The 18261-nt window shown below is 37.6% G+C and overlaps 1 protein-coding gene across 3 annotated transcripts in view; it reads right to left on the bottom strand.

Annotated features, from left to right (window-relative positions):
* Positions 1-18261, bottom strand: part of VPS13B (vacuolar protein sorting 13 homolog B) — a 1004773-nt gene that overhangs the window by 413907 nt on the left and 572605 nt on the right. For all 3 annotated transcript variants that reach the window (XM_027849971.1, XM_027849973.1, XM_027849972.1), the window contains exon 30: positions 6609-6720. In XM_027849971.1, coding sequence (XP_027705772.1) covers positions 6609-6720 — 112 coding nt within the window. The remainder of the gene's footprint in view (positions 1-6608; positions 6721-18261) is intronic.

Raw genomic sequence — 18261 nt, 5'->3', positions numbered from 1 at the left:
GTTATTAAGATCAGACAAATGCTAAAGGCCAATAAAGCCAGAAGGAGAAGCATCTCAGATAACAAGGCAATAGCTTAGTCTCCAAACTATCATGGACAAAATGATTCAGATACCAGCTTGTTTTATTGTCTTCCATTAACAAACAAGAGGAAATAGAGTGTGTGGCTTGGAGCCAGAAATGGAAATTGGGATATGCGACTCTTTTACTTTGTCAGTTTAAACCTTCCTCTAATAACTAAAGTGACTTAAAGCCATTACCCTCTGGTGAAATCTGAGTTGCTTATATTAAAGAAAGCCAAGGCTAGATAATCTACTCTAAGAAGACATACACATTTCAGGGGGGAAAAGATACAATAGCATAGTGAAAAGTAGAAGATAAGAGCTGTGCTTTCTTCTTTGAGTATTTCCTCCAATGAAAAGTATCCAGGAGAAAATAAAACTGCAACTTATAAATGATAATTGCTTTAGAAGTGCTTTTACTTTTGAAGAATGTACTAAAATACTACAGCAGCCACGTATAAGGTAGGATAAGGTAACAAGTCTTTAAAAAAAAGTCATACTAGAGCATATTAACCCAAAAGGAGGCAATCATAAGAGCAGGAATAAGAATACTGGATATGAATCAAGAGGACCTACGTTCAAATCTTTCTGTTACTTACTACCTGTCTGGCAGCAGGCATGCTGCTTCATTAACCTCACTTGGCCTTGGTTGTCTCACCAAAGAATTACAGATTCAGAGCTGGGATTCTAGTGGCCATCCAGGCCAACTCCTTCATTTTACAGAAGAGGATCAGTAAGACTGCACTAACTAGACCTCACCAAATTGGAGAACTAAATGAGACAATGTCCATTAGAAAACAATCTTCTAAAAAGTGCTACATACATGTCAGCTGCCATTCTCCAGGGAAGCATTGCCCCCTTCATAGTTATCCCTTTGGTTAACTATACATACTTCCAACTTCAACCACAGTGACATTATTTAAAATGGTTCTGGAACTCCTTTTCTGGAGCTGCATTCACAGTTTATGAGCTTCATAAGAAAACCAAGTCATTTACTTTACAGCTTTGTGTGGGACCACATGTGGTATTCAGCAGCTTGATTGCTGGCATGCGTCCCCTGCAGGTGTGGCTTTGGAAACTGGTTGAAGGACCTGGGATGTTTATCCTATAGAAATGAAAACTCATAGAGGGTATGAACTGTGCTTTTAAGTACCTCAAGATATGTCATATTGGAGACACTTTATCTGCTGGGCCCCAAAACCTAAACCTAGACCACTATATTGAAATTACAGAGATCAATACAAGAATGAACTTTTTACTGATGAAAACTTTCTTTCCAACAACAAAATGGGAGATGCTGTAGAATGACTCTCCTCTTGACATCCATGAAACTTAACCCCACAGTGATGAATTAAGTTGGAGGAGAGCTGGGATTTGAACCCATTTCCTCTGACTTCAAGTTTAGGGCTCTTTCTCCTAAAGTACACAACTTCTTAAGAATCTTGACTATATTATGAGAGACAATGTGGCATAATGGATAGAGAGCTTGGTCTTGGAGGCAGCAAAACTGGCATTTAAATTTTACATCTGATGTAGTATTCTGGCTGTGAGACCTTGATCAAGTCATTAACTCACCTCTCAATACTCTGGGCAGCTCCACAAGGTAGTGCTGGGCATGTTTCACCAATGAAATCCAAGGTCCAGACCACCCCCTGTCCTTATCTTTACACTTACTCCAGGTAGAAGAATGCTTAACACTGCTCTATCAATGTTGCCAAATCAGAATTAATTTTCCAAATCAGAATCATGCAATCTGTGAGTTGCAGAGGACTCTGAGGCTCTCTGGGCTATCCTGCACCTCCACTACACATCTCATGGTTCCCAAGCCTCTGCTTGAGGATTTCCAATGAGGGAGAAACCATCACTTCCAGGGGCAGCTCCTAATACATTTGTAAATCTGGAATCATAGGAAGCTTTTCCTCAGAAAGGCTCCCATCAGCCATCAGCAGTTTCTACTTTCTGCATCTTGGTCTGCCCTCTAGGCCTAGACAAAACAAATCCAATGCATCTTCCACATGTTAGTCCTTCAGACACGTAAAGACTGCTATCATGTCTTCTGGTTTCTAGATGAAACATCACTCATTCCTTCAAATAATCCTGACAAGACATGTTCTCTAGTCCCTGTCACTATCTGGTCTCCCTGATGTACGTACACTCCTGCTTGTTTATGTCCTTTCTAAAATGTAGCACCCAAAATGGAGTCTAGTATTGGTCTGACTAACACTATTAAACTACCCCCTCTCTTGAACAGTATGTTTTCCCTACTCTTCCCTGATAACATCTTTTCCTACTCCCTTTCTCTGTTCCTCCAAATTCCATCCCGTGCCCTCCCCACCATCTAAGTATACCCTTAAATATTTACTTGGTCCTGATCAATAATGAACAATAAGGAATATATATGTAAATTTCCACATTTTACTTGATATAGACACACACACATAAGGTAAATTAAATTTAGCAACTTGTATCAAAGACAAACTTAAAATATAATGAAATTATATTTCATGAAAGGAATAAGTGTGCGAAGTAATTCTCTTGTCATCTGCAAACAGTACACAGAGAGAATTCTTTTTTTTTTAATTTATTTTTTTTTAAGGCAATTGGGGTTAAGTGACTTGCCCAGGGTCACGCAGCTAGTAAGTGTCAAGTATTTGGTCTGAGGCTGGATTTGAACTCAGGTCCTCCTGACTTCAGGGCCAGTGTTCTATCCACTGTGCCATCTAGCTGGCCCTCAGAGAGAATTCTTATGCTATAAATGTCCCAGCAAAGACTTGCTTCTGGAGAGATGCTGAAATTGATAATATGCTCACTTTCCAAGAAGAAACAGAAGAATATCAATTTAACATAGAACTGGACCAAAAGACTCAGGCATGTATATTATTCCCTTCATTATGACTATGTGCCTAATGGAACCATCAGAAAAAGGGGCCAGCTTTTGTTGTTGTGGGTACATTTTTGCTTAAACTGGGCCATTCCCACACAAATCACTTCATTACAATGCCATCTCTACTGCCATTCTGCATCCTTTGATGCTGATGAAACATTACTTTAAATAGCCAATAGTGAGATCTTGAAACATTTTTGATGTTCCTTCATGTGTACTCTACTTGTGTTTATTATTCAGAAATTGCTTTAGAATGTAAGCTTTCAAAAAGGTGCCACTGGTTATTTTGCCCAGAGATAGTGTGGGACATTCTGTGTATCAATAAAGTGAAGTCACAGACAACACAGGTCCTTTCCAACACGCTATTCAAAAACAACTGGCCATGAGGAAGCCATTCTTCAAATCCGTGTTCATATTTAGGAGCCCCACAACCATCTCACTAGTGGGTTTAGACAAATCTGAAATGTTTCTATCCCATTCTAGGCTGGCCTCAGTTTCTGAGGAAGCCTCTAGAAATCAACTTAGTACCATGGCACATCAGGAAATTATCTTTACTTCATGGAAAGGTTTTGGGCTTTAATGTGGTTCCATAGATCAGTCTTTGAGAAGATTACAATGATGAGGACAACCCTGAAACTGAGCCACTCTTGTTAAGACTATAACAAGCCCTAAACTATGCTAACTTTCCAGAGGTAAAATCCAAATAGAAGTGGGTGACTGAAACCTGCCTTAATCTAGAACAGCTCTGATTTCTCAAGAGTCAGAAGGCAGAAGGAACTAAGAGTCTAATGCACACTATCTACACAGCTGCATCCTGGTATGTGCATGGCATATAATGGCTTGTTTAATAAATGTTAGGATGATGGCTACCAGGCTGTAATCTATTAAAGTAGAAAAATATCATGCTAATGGTAACACATATTATGAATATCTAATCAGCCTGTGTGAAATGTTTATTCTACTTAAAGTATTCAGATGACATTCTATGTGGTAGTCATCTATGAAGGACTCCTGTATTTGCCCTCCTTACCCCATGCTTAAATAGCATTTCTTTTGCTCTGCACATGGAATTAATGAGCCATTCGTGCATATGAGTGGAGCTGCCTGTATTCCGGTTCATGGGTGGGAATAAAGTCTTCCCTTTTTTGGTTAGAGATTGGTCTTCTTCCATCAAGGACCAGACAGAGCCCTCCCTGAAGAATACCCACCCAGTCTTAGAGGAGAAGGGAAGAGATAAATATGGTAGAAGGTATTTCAAGAGGGTAATTTTAACAAAATGTAGAAAAATTTAAGACATATATTTTTCACTTTGTCCTCTAAAGGTATTTTTCCTATATTTCTGCCTCATGTTAAAGGAGCCAAAAGACATGGATTATAGAAGTGAACATAACAGCCATCTTCAAACTGAGCCACTCTTGTTAAGACTATAACAAGCCCTAAACTATGCTAACTTTCCAGAGGTAAATCCAAATAGAAGTGGGTGACTGGAACCTGCCTTAATCTAGAGCAGCTCTGATTTCTCAAGAGTTAGAAGGCTGAGGGGTTCTCTCTCAAAAAATTCCATTCTGTTTTTAAATACTTTTAGTTATTAGAAAGTTGTTCTTTAAATTGAAAAGAAATACGCCTCCCTATGAATTCTATTTACTAGTCCTAATTCTGACCTCTGAAACAACTCAGAATAAGACTCCCCAGCCTTGGAGATATTCAGGTAAGAGAATGTAAGACTATTTGTTAGGGATGTTTTAAAGGGATTTTTTTCATTTGTTGGAGTGGTGAAGCAAATAATATTTAAGGCCTGTTTTCAAAGGTTTCATTTCTTATTTTACCATTAGTTTTATGACCACGGCCATCAGTCAGTCTACAAGCATGTATTCAGTGCCTACTATATGACAGGCACTGTTTTAAGTTCTGGGGATACCCTACCCCCCAAAAAAGGCAAAAAAACATCCTCACTTTCAAGGAGCTCCTAGTCTACTGGGAGGAGGGCAGAGGGGTAAGGGATAACTTGTGTACAAACAAGTTTTATATAGGATAAATTGGAGGAAATCAACAAAAGGAAAGCATTAGTATTAGGGGGAATTGGGAAAAATCTCCTGTAGTAGAAGATGGGATTTTAGTCAGTCAGTTAAACAGCACACTGTGCTAAGTGCTGGGGATACAAGGAAAGGCAAAAAACAGGGATGTCAGGAGACAGAAAATTCCAGGCCCAAAGAACAGCCAGTGAGATATGAGGGAAGTAAGGTGTAAGAAGACTGCAAAGGTAAATAGTAGTCAGTTCTAAATGTCAAATGGAGAATTTTACATTGGATTCAGGAGGTTACAAGGAAGGGGAAAGGTTTTATTAAAGGGGGGGGGGGGGGGATGACATGGTCAGATGCATACTTAAACTTTCCTACTCTTAGTATCCTCATCAGTAAAATGAGGAAATTAGACTATATTATCATCTCTAAGGCCCTTTCTATTAAAAATTTGTATCATCTTACGAAAGATTCTTAAGGGAAACTATTTTACTCATTTAAAGGAATAATACTTTGTATTTAAATTTATCAAACTACAAAACTGCAACTAATTATATCAGATGAAGAATCTTATAAACAATTGAAAGAGAAAAAAAATATTGTTTAGATGATCTTTAGGGTAGAGTTCGCCTTCCTAAAATCTCCAGGCTGGAAAGAGTAAAATAACTGTCATCTTTTAGAGAGTAACTGCTTCACAATAATCAGAGTCATTTCTTAGCACTAATGTCTATTAAGAGTGCAGGAGAGAGAGAGAAGAGAGGAGAGAGGTGGAGAAAAAGGAGAGAGGGGAAAGAGAAGGGGAAAGAGAGAGAGACAGATAGAGAAAAAGAAGGAAAGGAAAGGGGAGGGAGAGAAAGGAGGGAGACAGGGAGAGGGAAGGAGGGGAAGAGACAACGAGTGAGAGGAGAGACTGCCACATCTGAGAAACATACGAGCAGGAAGTAGAAGACACTTGTTCATCTGTATTTCTGTGACTTTTTTCACTTGGTATTATTTGCAACTGCACTTTCATGTCCGGGGGTAGTGCCAACTTCAGTAAGAATCATATATTATTTTTATCATACTGATTACATGTGTTCACCAGTTTTGCTGTCCAAAGATGCTTACTGTGGTTTACACATGCTTAGTGACAAACTCCAGAGCATGACATTTTCACAGAAAATGTGTTTACTGTGAAATTTCTCCTCAGAAGTATGCTTTTCTTTACAGCTTTGATCCACATGACATCCATAGTCCTACACTGCAAATAACTGCTTACATTTCCATTATGAAAACTGACTCCTAGATACAATTTGACTACAATGGGAAATGGTAGTCCTAGAACATTCTTTATATTCTTATGTGACTGGAGATTTCGTCAGATTAAGAAGATGCATTAAAACATTTTCAATTGCACTCCTTCAGTTTCATGGTGACTTGATGCTTAGATTCTGTTATTCATCAACACTTCACAGAAAGACTTGATTTGTCTGAATGAATTTTTAAAGCCACAATTGAAGAAAATCAGAAAAACCTGGTTTTGAATATCAAAAGATCCTAAACAAAAAGTATCTCTGGAGGCCCCATCGTGCTGCACTTTTATAGATCAGGGCCTGTCCTCACAAAATGAAATTGCGGTTGGCTAGACACAAAGAGAATACACTTACTGGTAAATGTCTTTTCTAAGGACAGTTCTGCTAAGTGGGTTGTCAGCCTGAGGAGCCATGGCGACAGAGCCAATCTTCAAAACCAGGGTGTCTTCTCTTGCGACCTCAGTAACTGAAACAAAAGAAAGACAAGTCAAGTCAGCCCTATAATGTTGTTCTTCTACAACAAGGCATGCAAAGGATGGTGTTCTTTGAAAGAAAAATGCAAAATAATTAGAGAAAAAAAAATATAACAAAGGATAGTTCTTTACAGTGCTAGACAAACCCTAGGCAGTAAACCACCCTAATATCTAGCAATTTCAAAGTGGTATCTAGTATTTTAGTACCTTTTTTTTACTACATAAGCATAATTCATTCTTCCTATTCATAAGCATTTCTGTTTTATTACAACACCTTGAAAATATTTTATTACCATTGTTCAGTACCACTAGTATGGACATTAGTGGGGCCCAACATGGTGGTTTTATGGGCATCGTGGCCACCACTATCATAGCTAGGGCTTATGGTTAAATCTTAGTCTTTTTGCTTTGGGTTCACAAAAGAAGAAGGGAAAGGTTACTTGGGTTCTGACCAGTTCATACAAGGCTCAGGAAATTTCCAGGCAAGAGAAATTTTTTTAAAGAATTCTTTAAGTTCTTTCTATAAGATACTTGGCAACATTAATTTGGTTTCCTTCCTCTGAAATCCTCTATGTTTAAAAATATAATTCAGAGAAGCAGTCCATAGGCTTAACCAGACTATCAAAGGGGTCCATAATACAAAGTAAGGAAATGCCATAAGAGATAAACTTAGAATTTATTTCCAACTCCAAAGAGGTTAGGAAGCACCAATGTAAGAGGTAGGACAAGAAGAATCCTGCTTTTATTTTCGTTGCTTTCAAAATGCTTCTTCTGCACATTTCTATAACCTATGGTTATAATTAATAATTATTTATATGGTACTGAATTAGAAAAATTTTAATAACATCTTTGTAAAAAATTAATGACTTTTATATTGAAAGAGTTTTAAAATGAGTAAACTCTAGGTTAACAGGCCAGACCCTGATAGAGTCAGAAAGTAGGATAATAATCTGAGGAGAAAGCAGAATAATAATCTGAGGAGACAACACAAAGAAGCAGATCAACCAGCTCCAGTGATCTGTCTTTCCTGGGGCCTAAACAAGAGATAATTTAACCACTAGTGCTTTCCATATGAAGATTGAAGCATTATCTCTAATTCACTGGTATAATTCAAAAGGTCTTTCTTTTCTAAAGGCTCTGTGGAATGTGTGTGGGTTTCTTGGTGGGCCTTTTAATTTTAGTTGAATTTGAGTTTGTTTCCAATGTCAAGAACAGAAGACATGTTTTCCTAGTGTAGTTGCTAAAACATTAATTTAATCAAAACTGTTAAGATCTCAGCCTTTAAGATGCTATACAGAACATATTTGAATGGTGTAAAATTTATCTCTTAAGATCAGAAACCCAGCCTTCAAAAATAGAGCTATAAAGAACTGACAATAAAAGATGAGAGGGATGTCTTAAGTAGAGTATGCCTACATAAGCACATGCCCAGTATTTACCATTCAGTACTGTGGTACTCAAAGAATGCAGTGATCATTCAATTAATTCCAGCTGTTACTGAAGTCAAGTTAGTATAGTTTGGCGTAGATAAATCAGGAGAAGAAACTAAGAGTAGGGGGAGGTAGAGAAAAAAATTACTAAAGAGAGACAAGAAGATAGATCGAAAAAGAGTAAGGAAAGGAAAAGGTGGAATTATCCTTTTGGATCAGGAAGGGATAAGAGAGAGGGAAGAGAAAATAAAATAGCAGAACTAGGGTTCCTATCTCTCAAGTGCTATTAAGAAAAATTTCTTTAAGTAGGAAAAAAGGAAGAATCAGTCAATCAAAAGCCATTTATTGAATGTCTGCTATGTGTCAGATTCTGTGCTGAAATCTAGGGATACAAAGAATGGTAAAACAGCTCCTGTCCTCAAGGAGCTCAACATGCAGTGATTAGGTGCACAAGACACATATAGAGTAGATGTAACCTCAAAAGGGAAAATAATGCCACCTTGCGAGGGTAGGGAGGAGGGAGGGGTGCAGTAGGTGTGGCAGGGGTGGAGAACCTGTAGCCTTGAGGCCACACATGGCCCTCTAAACCCTCAAGTGCAGCCCTTTAACAGAATCCCTTTAATAAAAGGATTTGTTCTATAAAACTTGGACTCAGTCAAAAGGCCACACTCAAGGACCTAGAAGGCTATGTGTGGCCTGAGACTGCAGGTTCCCCACCCCTGACTGTGGAAGATTTGGTGAGGTTTCTTGAAGATGGGATTAAAGTTGAGTCTTAAGGGAAGTCAGGGAAACTAAGAAGCAGAAGCAAAGAGAGAAACCATTTCATGAATGTGGGATAGCCAGCTTAAAGACAGAAATGGGAGATGGAATGTCCTGTTCAAGGTAGGCCAGTGTAGCTGAAGCATAGAAGGCATGCAGTGAAATAAAGTGTACAAAGCCAGGAAAGAAAGAAGAAGGCCACAATGCAAAGGGCTGTAAATGGCAGAAGAATTAATAATTGATCCTGGAAGTAAAAGGGAGCCACTGGAGTTTACTGGGTAGGGGAAAAAGTGGTCAAATCTACACTCTAGGAAGCTCACTTTGGTAGCTGAATAGATAGGTTGGAATGATGAGACTTGAGGTAAGCGGTCCATTTACAAGCCATTGCAATAGTCCAGGTAAGAGGTAGTGATGGTCTAAGCTAGTGTGGTGGCTGTGTAAAATAAGAGAAGGGGATGCATATGAGATGCATAGATAGAAACAATAAAATGTGACAAGAGATTGGACATGTAATATGAGTGAGAGTGAAGAGTAAAGGACAATACAAAAGTGTTAGGTATAGGTAAAAGGGAGAATGGTAGTGCCCTCATCAGTACTAGGGAAGTTCAGAAGAGGAGAGGGCTTAGATGTACAGATAATGCGTCCTATTTTGTAATGTTGAGTTGGATATACCTATGAGATGAGACTCGAAAGTACTTAACTCTGATGTATATCCAAGATAGGTGTGTGTGTGTGTGTGTGTACATACAAAAATACAAATAAAGGAATACAAATCTTCATCAAATACAAAATCATCTGTTTCGTGTTCAAAGTCCTTCATAACTTAGCACCTCCCCCACCCCAACCTTTCTAGCTTTCTTGCACCATAGTCCCTGCCAGGTACTCTTCAATCTGGTGACAATGTACTCCTGGGTGTTCCATGAACAAGAAACATTTTCTCAGGTTGTCGTACCCCATGCCTCAAATGCTCTCTTCCCTCATCTCTGCTTACTTTCCTCTCTGGTTTCCTTTAAGTTCCAAATAAAGTCCCATCTTTTACAGGAAGCTTTTCCTAACCCCTCTTAATACTTAGTGCATCTCCTTAATTATTTAGTTCCTATTTATTGTGTACATACCATGTTTGTACATTTTTGTTTGTTGTCTCTGTCATTAGATTGTAAACTCCTTGGAGAGCTGTCTTTTGCCTCTCTTTGTATCTGCAGCACTTAACACAATGCCTGGAATATAGTGGGCACTTAATAAATGTTTATTGACTAACTGACTGATACACATACACATGTATGTATGTATGTATATATATATATATGTATGTGTATGTATATACTATATATACATATACACACACACATATATAATGAGCTATACATACATATTGATATTTATGTGTATATAGTGTCTACATAGATACACTTAAGCACATATATATGTAAATATAAATATATGTGTAAAACCTGGTATGGTTAGAGGTAAAGAAATCTGTGTCATTAAGTAAAGTTGGCAACAGTTTAATAGTTTTCCTAGAATTTGGGAATGCATATTTATAAGGGTTCAGAGAAGAGTTGGAGGGGAACGATCATAAGAAAGAATGCTCCAAATGACTAATAATTAGAAAAGTTAAATTATAACAATTTTGAGCTTTTGTTCCCACATATCAGATTGTTAAAGATGACCAAAAATGAAAATGGTAAATTTTTAGGGGTTATGAGAAGAAAGGCAATTAATGTACTCTTAGAGGACCTGTGAATTGGGCCAACCATACTGGAAAATAATTTGGGAAACAGCCAAGATGGTGGGATGATGAGAAGCACTTCAATAGCCTCTTCTCCACAAACTTCTCCAAACAGACCTAGAAAACGCACCAGACTAAATCCTGATGGGGAAATCTAGATAAGTCAGAGTGAGTCTTTTTTCTAGCCCTGCTTAGCACAGAAAGAAAGACAAGGAGTTTGGTGGACCATAGAAATATGTCAGGCCAGGAGCACGCTACACGCAGAGCACTGAAATATCCTGGGACAGCTTTATACCAGGGGAAAGAGGAGATCCTATACCCAAATCAGGGGTGGGGAAACCTGTGTCCTTGAGGCCATACATGCTCCTCTAGATCCTCAATTGCAGCCCTTTGAATGAATCTAAACTTCACAGAACAAATCCCTTTATTCTGAGACAAGGACAGGTGCAAACTATAAGCTTTGTTATCCACTACTCAGTTCTGGGTCACAGAAGATGGCAGACTGAGAAGAGGACTTACACAGAGAAATGGTGTTGCCAGGAAAGGAGGCTCTTGGCAGTATAGAAAGGAAGAAGTTCAGAACGGGTTAGACCTCAGGCTCAAAGTAGGATCTCATTTTCAATGTTTAATCCAGCCTGCAGATGAATAACCAAAGGGGAGCCTACAATTCTGCTGCTCTGAACCAGTAGTTTTCCATGGCTGACATGGGCTACAGCAACAGTCTACAGTTATAAAACCCACGTCAGGACATTGCAGATTTCAGACCAGCAGGGCAGGAATCAGACTTTGCCCTAGACCAAACCAGTTTTGGAACACTGAAAGCTTGCAGGTCCCCCGCTTGTCCCTGAGATTCTAAAATGACACAACACTCAATACCAAAAGAAAGCAACAAGAAGACTAGCCCAAACCTTCCCTCCAGAAGTGCCACAGAACCCAGCCTTAACATCAAGTCTGAAGTGAGGAAATGGCCTGGAAGAATGGGCAAAAAAAACATCCCACCATAATAGGTTATTATAGTAGTGGGGATGCTCAAGACACAAATGCAGAAGAAGATAATGATTCCAAGACATCTAAAAAGCAACACCTCTCAGAAAAACACAGTTTGGGCACAAACTTAATCTAGAATTTTGGAAGAGACAAAGCAGGAGCTTTAAAAATATAAAAAGTTTAAAAATATTTTTATAAATAGAATGAGAGTACTTGAAGAAAATATTGAAAAAGAAATGACAGCAACAGAAGAAAGAACTGGAAAGAGAATTAAGTTTGGCAAAAGAGGTATATACAACCTTGCCTAAGCAACAGACTCCTTGAAAATCTGAATGGCCCAAACAGAAGCCCAAAACTCCATCAAACAAAAATAAACATTAAAAAAAAATCAAAAGGTTTAAAAAATAGAAAAAAAGATAAGTTGTCTCATAACAAAAACAAGTGACAAAGAAAACATATCAGGAGAAAACAATTTAAGAATCATTGAACTACTTGAATATCATGACCACAAAAAGATCCTAGACATCACATTTCAAGAAATCACAAAAAGAAAACTGCTTAGATCTTTTAGAAACTGAGGGAAAAGTAGACATGGAATCCATTGGTCATCTCCACTCCCAAATGAAAAATCCCAGGAACATCACATCCCAAATCCAGACCTTCTAAGTCAAAGAAAAATAATGCAAAAAAACAGAAAGAATTCAAGTATCAAGGAGCCATGGTCAAGATCACACAGGATTTAAGAGCCACCAGTATAAAGAAGTAGAAAATTTGGTATATGATATTCCAGAAGGCAAAGTATACGAGTTTAGAGCCAAGAATAATTTACTGAGTAAAACTAAGTATAATGTTACATGGGGAAAAATGGACTTTTAAAGAAATAGAAGGCTTTTAAGCATTCCTCATGAAAAGACAGAGTTGTGCAGAAACTCTGAAGTTCAAACACAATATTGAAGAGAAGCAATAAAAGGTAAACATGAATGAAAAATTGTAAAGGACTAAATGAGGATAAAATGCTTACATTCAAATATGGGGAAATGATACCCGGGTCCCCTATCATCATCAGAATTCATAAAGGGTCTGGGTGTAATTTTATTATGTCTTGATGATCATAAAAGAATTGAAAGAGAGGGGAAGAGAAATTCATTGGTGGGAAGGCAGGAAGGATAGGAAAGTTAAGAAAAATTATCTCACATCATCAAGGGCACATAATTAGACATCTATAAAAACAAAGAGTGTTGGGGAGAAGTGATTGACATTTATACCTTGTTCTCATCTGAAACTGGTCAAAAGAAGGAAGAATACACAGACAGACAGACACACACACACACACCTCACACCCCTGGGCACCAAAATACTTTCATTCAACAGGCAAGTAGGAAGGAAAGGGGAGAAGGAGGGAGGAAGAATTCAGAAGAAAAGTAGCTTAAGGGAGAGATTAGTTCTATGTAAACAAATTCTAAGGATGTACAAAATATCTCAGCTCTCTTAGAAATGGCAAAGAATAGAATCTGAAGAGGTGTTGATAAACTAGGAAATGGATGAACAAGTTATGTTATATAAATGTGATAAACTACTATTGTGCTGAACTCTCATCAGCATAATGAACAACCAGGATTCCAGAGAACTAATGATGAAAACATGCTACTTACTTCCTGATATAAAGGTGAAGGATTCAAAATGTAGAAGGAGACAATTTATTTTGCACATGGGCAATGTGGAAATGTGTTTTGACTGACCATACATTTTCATATTGGGGGTGGGTGTGTGTGTGTGTGTGTGTGTGTGTGTGTGTGTTTTCTCTTTGTGAGTGGGGAAGCAGGGAGAATGTTTAGGGGGGGGGGGTGAGAAGGAGGATATTAGCTGACTAAAACAAAATATATACTATTCACATACACACACACATTCTACATAGACACACTTAAAAGAAAACTTGGGAATTCTGGTCAATGCAATGACAATCCTAATTTCTGAAGATTCATGATGAAACACATGTTACCCGCCTCCTGATAGAGAGGTAATAATCTATGAATGCAGATTGAAACATTTTTCTGGACATAGCAAATGAGAGGTTTTGTTTTGCTTAATCATATGTATACGTAGTGAGGCTTTTGTTTCTTCTTGTGGGGGGAGGGAAAGGTAACTAGGAAGAGGAAAAGGCTGAATTTTGAAAAATAAAATAAAATTTAATTTAAAAAACAATTTGCTGCTATATTATAAAATTCATTAAAATTAACATTTCCCCTCAGTCAGTTATTGTATGTACAAAGACAGAAGAAAAAGTTCTAAAAGTGGATCAATGGAAAAGCATTTACTAAGTCCTTACTATATGATAGGGACCATGCTATATGTTAGGTATACAGAAACAAAAATGAAAAAGTTCCTGCCCTCAAGAAACTTATATTCTAGTAAAAGAAACAACATGTACACATATAAGTATAGGCAAAATAAATGTAAATATAAGGTGATTAAATACAAGGAAATCAGGGAGTGAGGATACTAACAGTCCCAAAAGCTAAAGTTACATTGTGAGAGTCATAGCGTCTAAGGCAAAGGAAGTTTTTGTTCTGCTGTTCTCTACCCTGGTGAGATTATTTCTGGAACACTGTGTTCAATTTTGGATTGTAGATGATTAATAAATACTTGTTGACTTAATATGATACTGATAAACTAAAGAATGTCCAGAAAAGACCATCCAAGTTGGTGAAAGGCCTCTACATAATGTCCTTTTGAGGATTAGATGAAGGAAATGGGTATGATTACCCTAGAGAAGAAAACACTTAGGAGATCATGATTACTCTACTTGGTCCAAAAGGGCAGAAGTAAGACTGATGTGTGGAAACTTCAAAAAGAAAAATTAAGAGTTTATATAAGGAAACAATTCTTCAGGGTTATTTGAGTGGACTCTCTCCAGAGGGAACAGGGTCCTCCTCACTGGAGGTCTTCAAGAAAAGGCTGGATGATCCCTTTCTCAGGCATGTTACAGAGGAGGCCTTGCTTAGATATGGATTGGATTAGATTATCTCTTATAACTCTGAAATTGTGTCAGTGTTTTCTTTCTTTTTTTTCTTTATAGGATCCTCTTTTACTTGATGTTGGTAAGAGTATTTTAAGATAACAAAGCAGCAGGTTAAAATGTCATACTCGTTTTTGTCAAATTAGATATTCTGAAATACTGCTTGTCCTTTCTTTCTCTTTCTTTCTTTTTTTAAAAATCATCTAGCCTAGGTTAACTATCTTAAGTTTTTTCGTTCCATTCTATGATGGTGTGTTTCTGTCAACAACTGGTCATTAATCCTTAATGAGAAACACTATTTCCTTTACCTACAACTTTAAACAATTTGTAGAAAGCTTTAGGCATTTACAAAGAGCCAAGTTTTGTGCCAGAGGGCGCCCCAATAAATTGGTTGCTCACTTTTGCCTGAAGAGATCAGAATTTGGTGCACAGGTTGGGAGAATACCTTTTTCTCTTCAGGACAAGTTAACAGTTTAAGTAAAGCATGGGCATAGCAGAACCTTAAAACACTATTGAAAGTGGTAAATGTGGTGACTTGATGGTAACTTATAAATGATGACTATAAAATAGAGACTGACCCCACAAGGCAAACATACAGAGGGGGAAAATATGCATCCTTTTGTCCCCAGATTAATTTCTATTAAGGGCTCCACAGACAGCTAAATTTCCTGCCAAAGGGGGTCCCAACAGGTTTTTAGTACAGCTGAGTCACTCAACAAGGAAAATTTGATCCACATGTGAAATAAAGCCTTGGTGCCAAAATTAAGTACTTGGGCATGTAAATAGCACCAAGTGTGCAGTCCCAGAAGCTCTACAATAACTGCTTAGGAAGCACTGAATTTGTGAATTATTCTAAAAGGCTCAAGGAAAGCATAGCTTTAAAAAATAATACAACTAATACAAAGATTTGATTCTTCAATTAAAACTTATGTTTTTTCCTCATTATGGTAGATAATAATAAAACTGAAAAGGGATACCAATCATTTTGCAATATGGAGCATGAGTCAGTGTTTTGTAATTATTTTGGTTAAGAAGACCTATACAAATGCCAATGTAAATCAGGAAATGAAGAGACAATATTGGATAAGAACGTAAGATATGCAGATTATTTTTGTCTTCTAATTTAGAATGAAAACAAAATGATGCAGTATAACTTCAGACACTCATTGTTTGGTTTGAGAACAAAACTGAATTTTATTGCAAAGCAGCTCTTTATTCCCTGCATTGTCACATAAGTGTTATCAACACCTGTTTAGACTAAGTTCCCACTTAGTCAAGAGCATATTGAAGATGACCAGAAAATGTTACCATTATGATGAACTAAAAGTTTTTTCATATTTAGAAAGGGGAAGGAGGGGCAGGGTGATGGGGATGGAGAATAAACATTTATATAGTGCTTACTATGTGCTAAGCACTTTTTAGAAATATTATCTCACTTGATTTATGACTAAGAAAATTTATGGGTATTTCTAGATCACAGTAAAAGCATTTCAGTGCTGCCTACTAGATGCTATGAAGAATGTCCATTAATGCATTTTTGGTTGGTTTCCGCATGCATTCATTCACTGAACAAATATTTATTTAGAACTATGTGCAATAATACAGTTTGAGATGTGCTTCCTAAATACCCAGCATCTCCCAGGCAACAGTATTCAAATGCCTTCAGTGAGCCAATTTCTCTTCATATTTTCTTCCCTATATTTCAATGCAATTTTCTCTAAGACATTGCTGACAATTTACTTTCTAGTACAATATTTGGAAAATGCCTATTGTGTTGTACTGAGTACATGCCAGAACATTTGAGAAATCTGAATGTTTCAATTTACGATGCAAAAATTTGAAACTTCTCTTTTTTGCTTTCAATTATAAAACTTTGTTTCATAATTTGCAAAGTGGGTGATTTCAGAATGCTTATTGTAGATAACTTTCTGGAAATGTCATCTAGAGTCATTAGAAATCTTAACTTCTAGATTGATTAAAATATCAACTAGGCCCTTCTTTAAAATGGCTAGCACAGAGGTCTACTTAATTCTAATTTCCATTCAAATGGTGAATTTCTCAGCCTTAGTTTTAATGAAATACAGCTAAACAGTGCAACATCATGCTATTTCTTGCTTTAATGGGATACCCCAGACTCTTTTCCCCAAAGAACGATAAATCTTTCTTGCCAAAAAAGCCAAACTACTTCTGTTTTCTTACTGTCTTTTCTCTATTCCCAGCTGGAAAATTGTAGAAGTTACTGGCTGGCTACAAAGTAAAGCAAATGAACTGCCTATTTGCATCTATCTGCTCCTGGGTTATGAGAAAATGTTTCTATGATTTTCAAATTGTTTCTTTATGGGACTACATTGTGTTACCATATATAAAAATCTTTACCTATATAATTGTATTGGACATTAATGTAACATCAACAATTCATTAAATCTGCACATTCTAGAGACTAATAAACACGCACAGAGTAAGGGTCACTGCATCTGCAAGATATAGGCAACGCCCACAATTCACTGACAAACTCATCATCATTTAACAAAGGCCTACAACTTCATGTGGGCAAAGGCTGTGGGCAATCTTATTTTCACCTGACTTCAACACATGATCTACGGGAGGTCCCTATCTTTGAAAATGAAGGCTGCAAATATTTGCAAATGTCTAAATCTAATGTATATTGTATATAATGTATAATGTATATAGACCAACAATCAATTCAAATCTAATTCAAATCCTTCATAATTCAGGAATGATGAAACTAGCTAGAAAACCGCCTACAGATAACAAAAAGCTATATATTTTGAAAATCATTACCACAAACCTCATTGCTGGGTTTTTTTTTGTGGCAGATGCAACAAAAGACACTGAGAACAACCAGGAAAGGAGGGTGTGTCAGTGTTGCCTAGACCCTTCTTTATTATCAGATAATGCCTAGGGGTAGGTCTGTTTGCTCATTTTAATCATAGACACACCTGTCAAAAAACCAAAAAAGAAACTGCCTGTTACCTCAGACAGTACTTCGCAGTTTCATTCTATCTTTGGACTGGTGCATTACAGAAGAATAACAGAATCCTTCAATCTTAGAACATGAAAGGGAACCACAGAGTGAGTGGTGCAGTAGTTAAAATGGTGGGATTAGAGTTGGGGAGCCCTGACCTGAAATCCTTCCTTCAACAAGTACTAGCGAGTGGTGTGGCCTTGGGCAAATCACTTAAGCTTCTATACATACAAGGGGGTTAAGCCCGATGGCCTTGAAGATCCCTTTTAAATTGGCTCTAAGCTTATGACCCTATGAGGTCATTCTGTTAAATCACCTTGCTTAACATATAAGTAAACTGAAACTCAGGGAGGGTGAGTAAGGGACTTGAGCCTGGTGACTTGGACAGTCAAGGACAGGGCCGAGACTGGCAGCGAAGCCTCTCCCGGTAGTGCTCTCTCCACCGAAGCAGGCTGCCTTCCGTCGTTCTCCTCTGCCGACCTATGACTTCACTTCAGCTCTTTCAGGTCCTTCCACCCATAAGCTGAAGAGCTAGAAATGAAAGGCTGGAGATGATGGGTTTGGTAACCTGCTGGTACAGCAGCTAAAACTACGGTCTCAGAGTCTGGAAGAGCTGAGTTCTGATGC

The sequence above is a fragment of the Vombatus ursinus genome, unplaced genomic scaffold (genome assembly GCF_900497805.2).
Source record: "Vombatus ursinus unplaced genomic scaffold, bare-nosed wombat genome assembly UNPS02008961.1, whole genome shotgun sequence".
Taxonomy (NCBI): Eukaryota; Metazoa; Chordata; class Mammalia; order Diprotodontia; family Vombatidae; genus Vombatus; species Vombatus ursinus.
The sequence above is the reverse complement of the archived record's forward strand: the minus strand, read 5'-3'. Positions and strand labels throughout refer to the sequence as shown.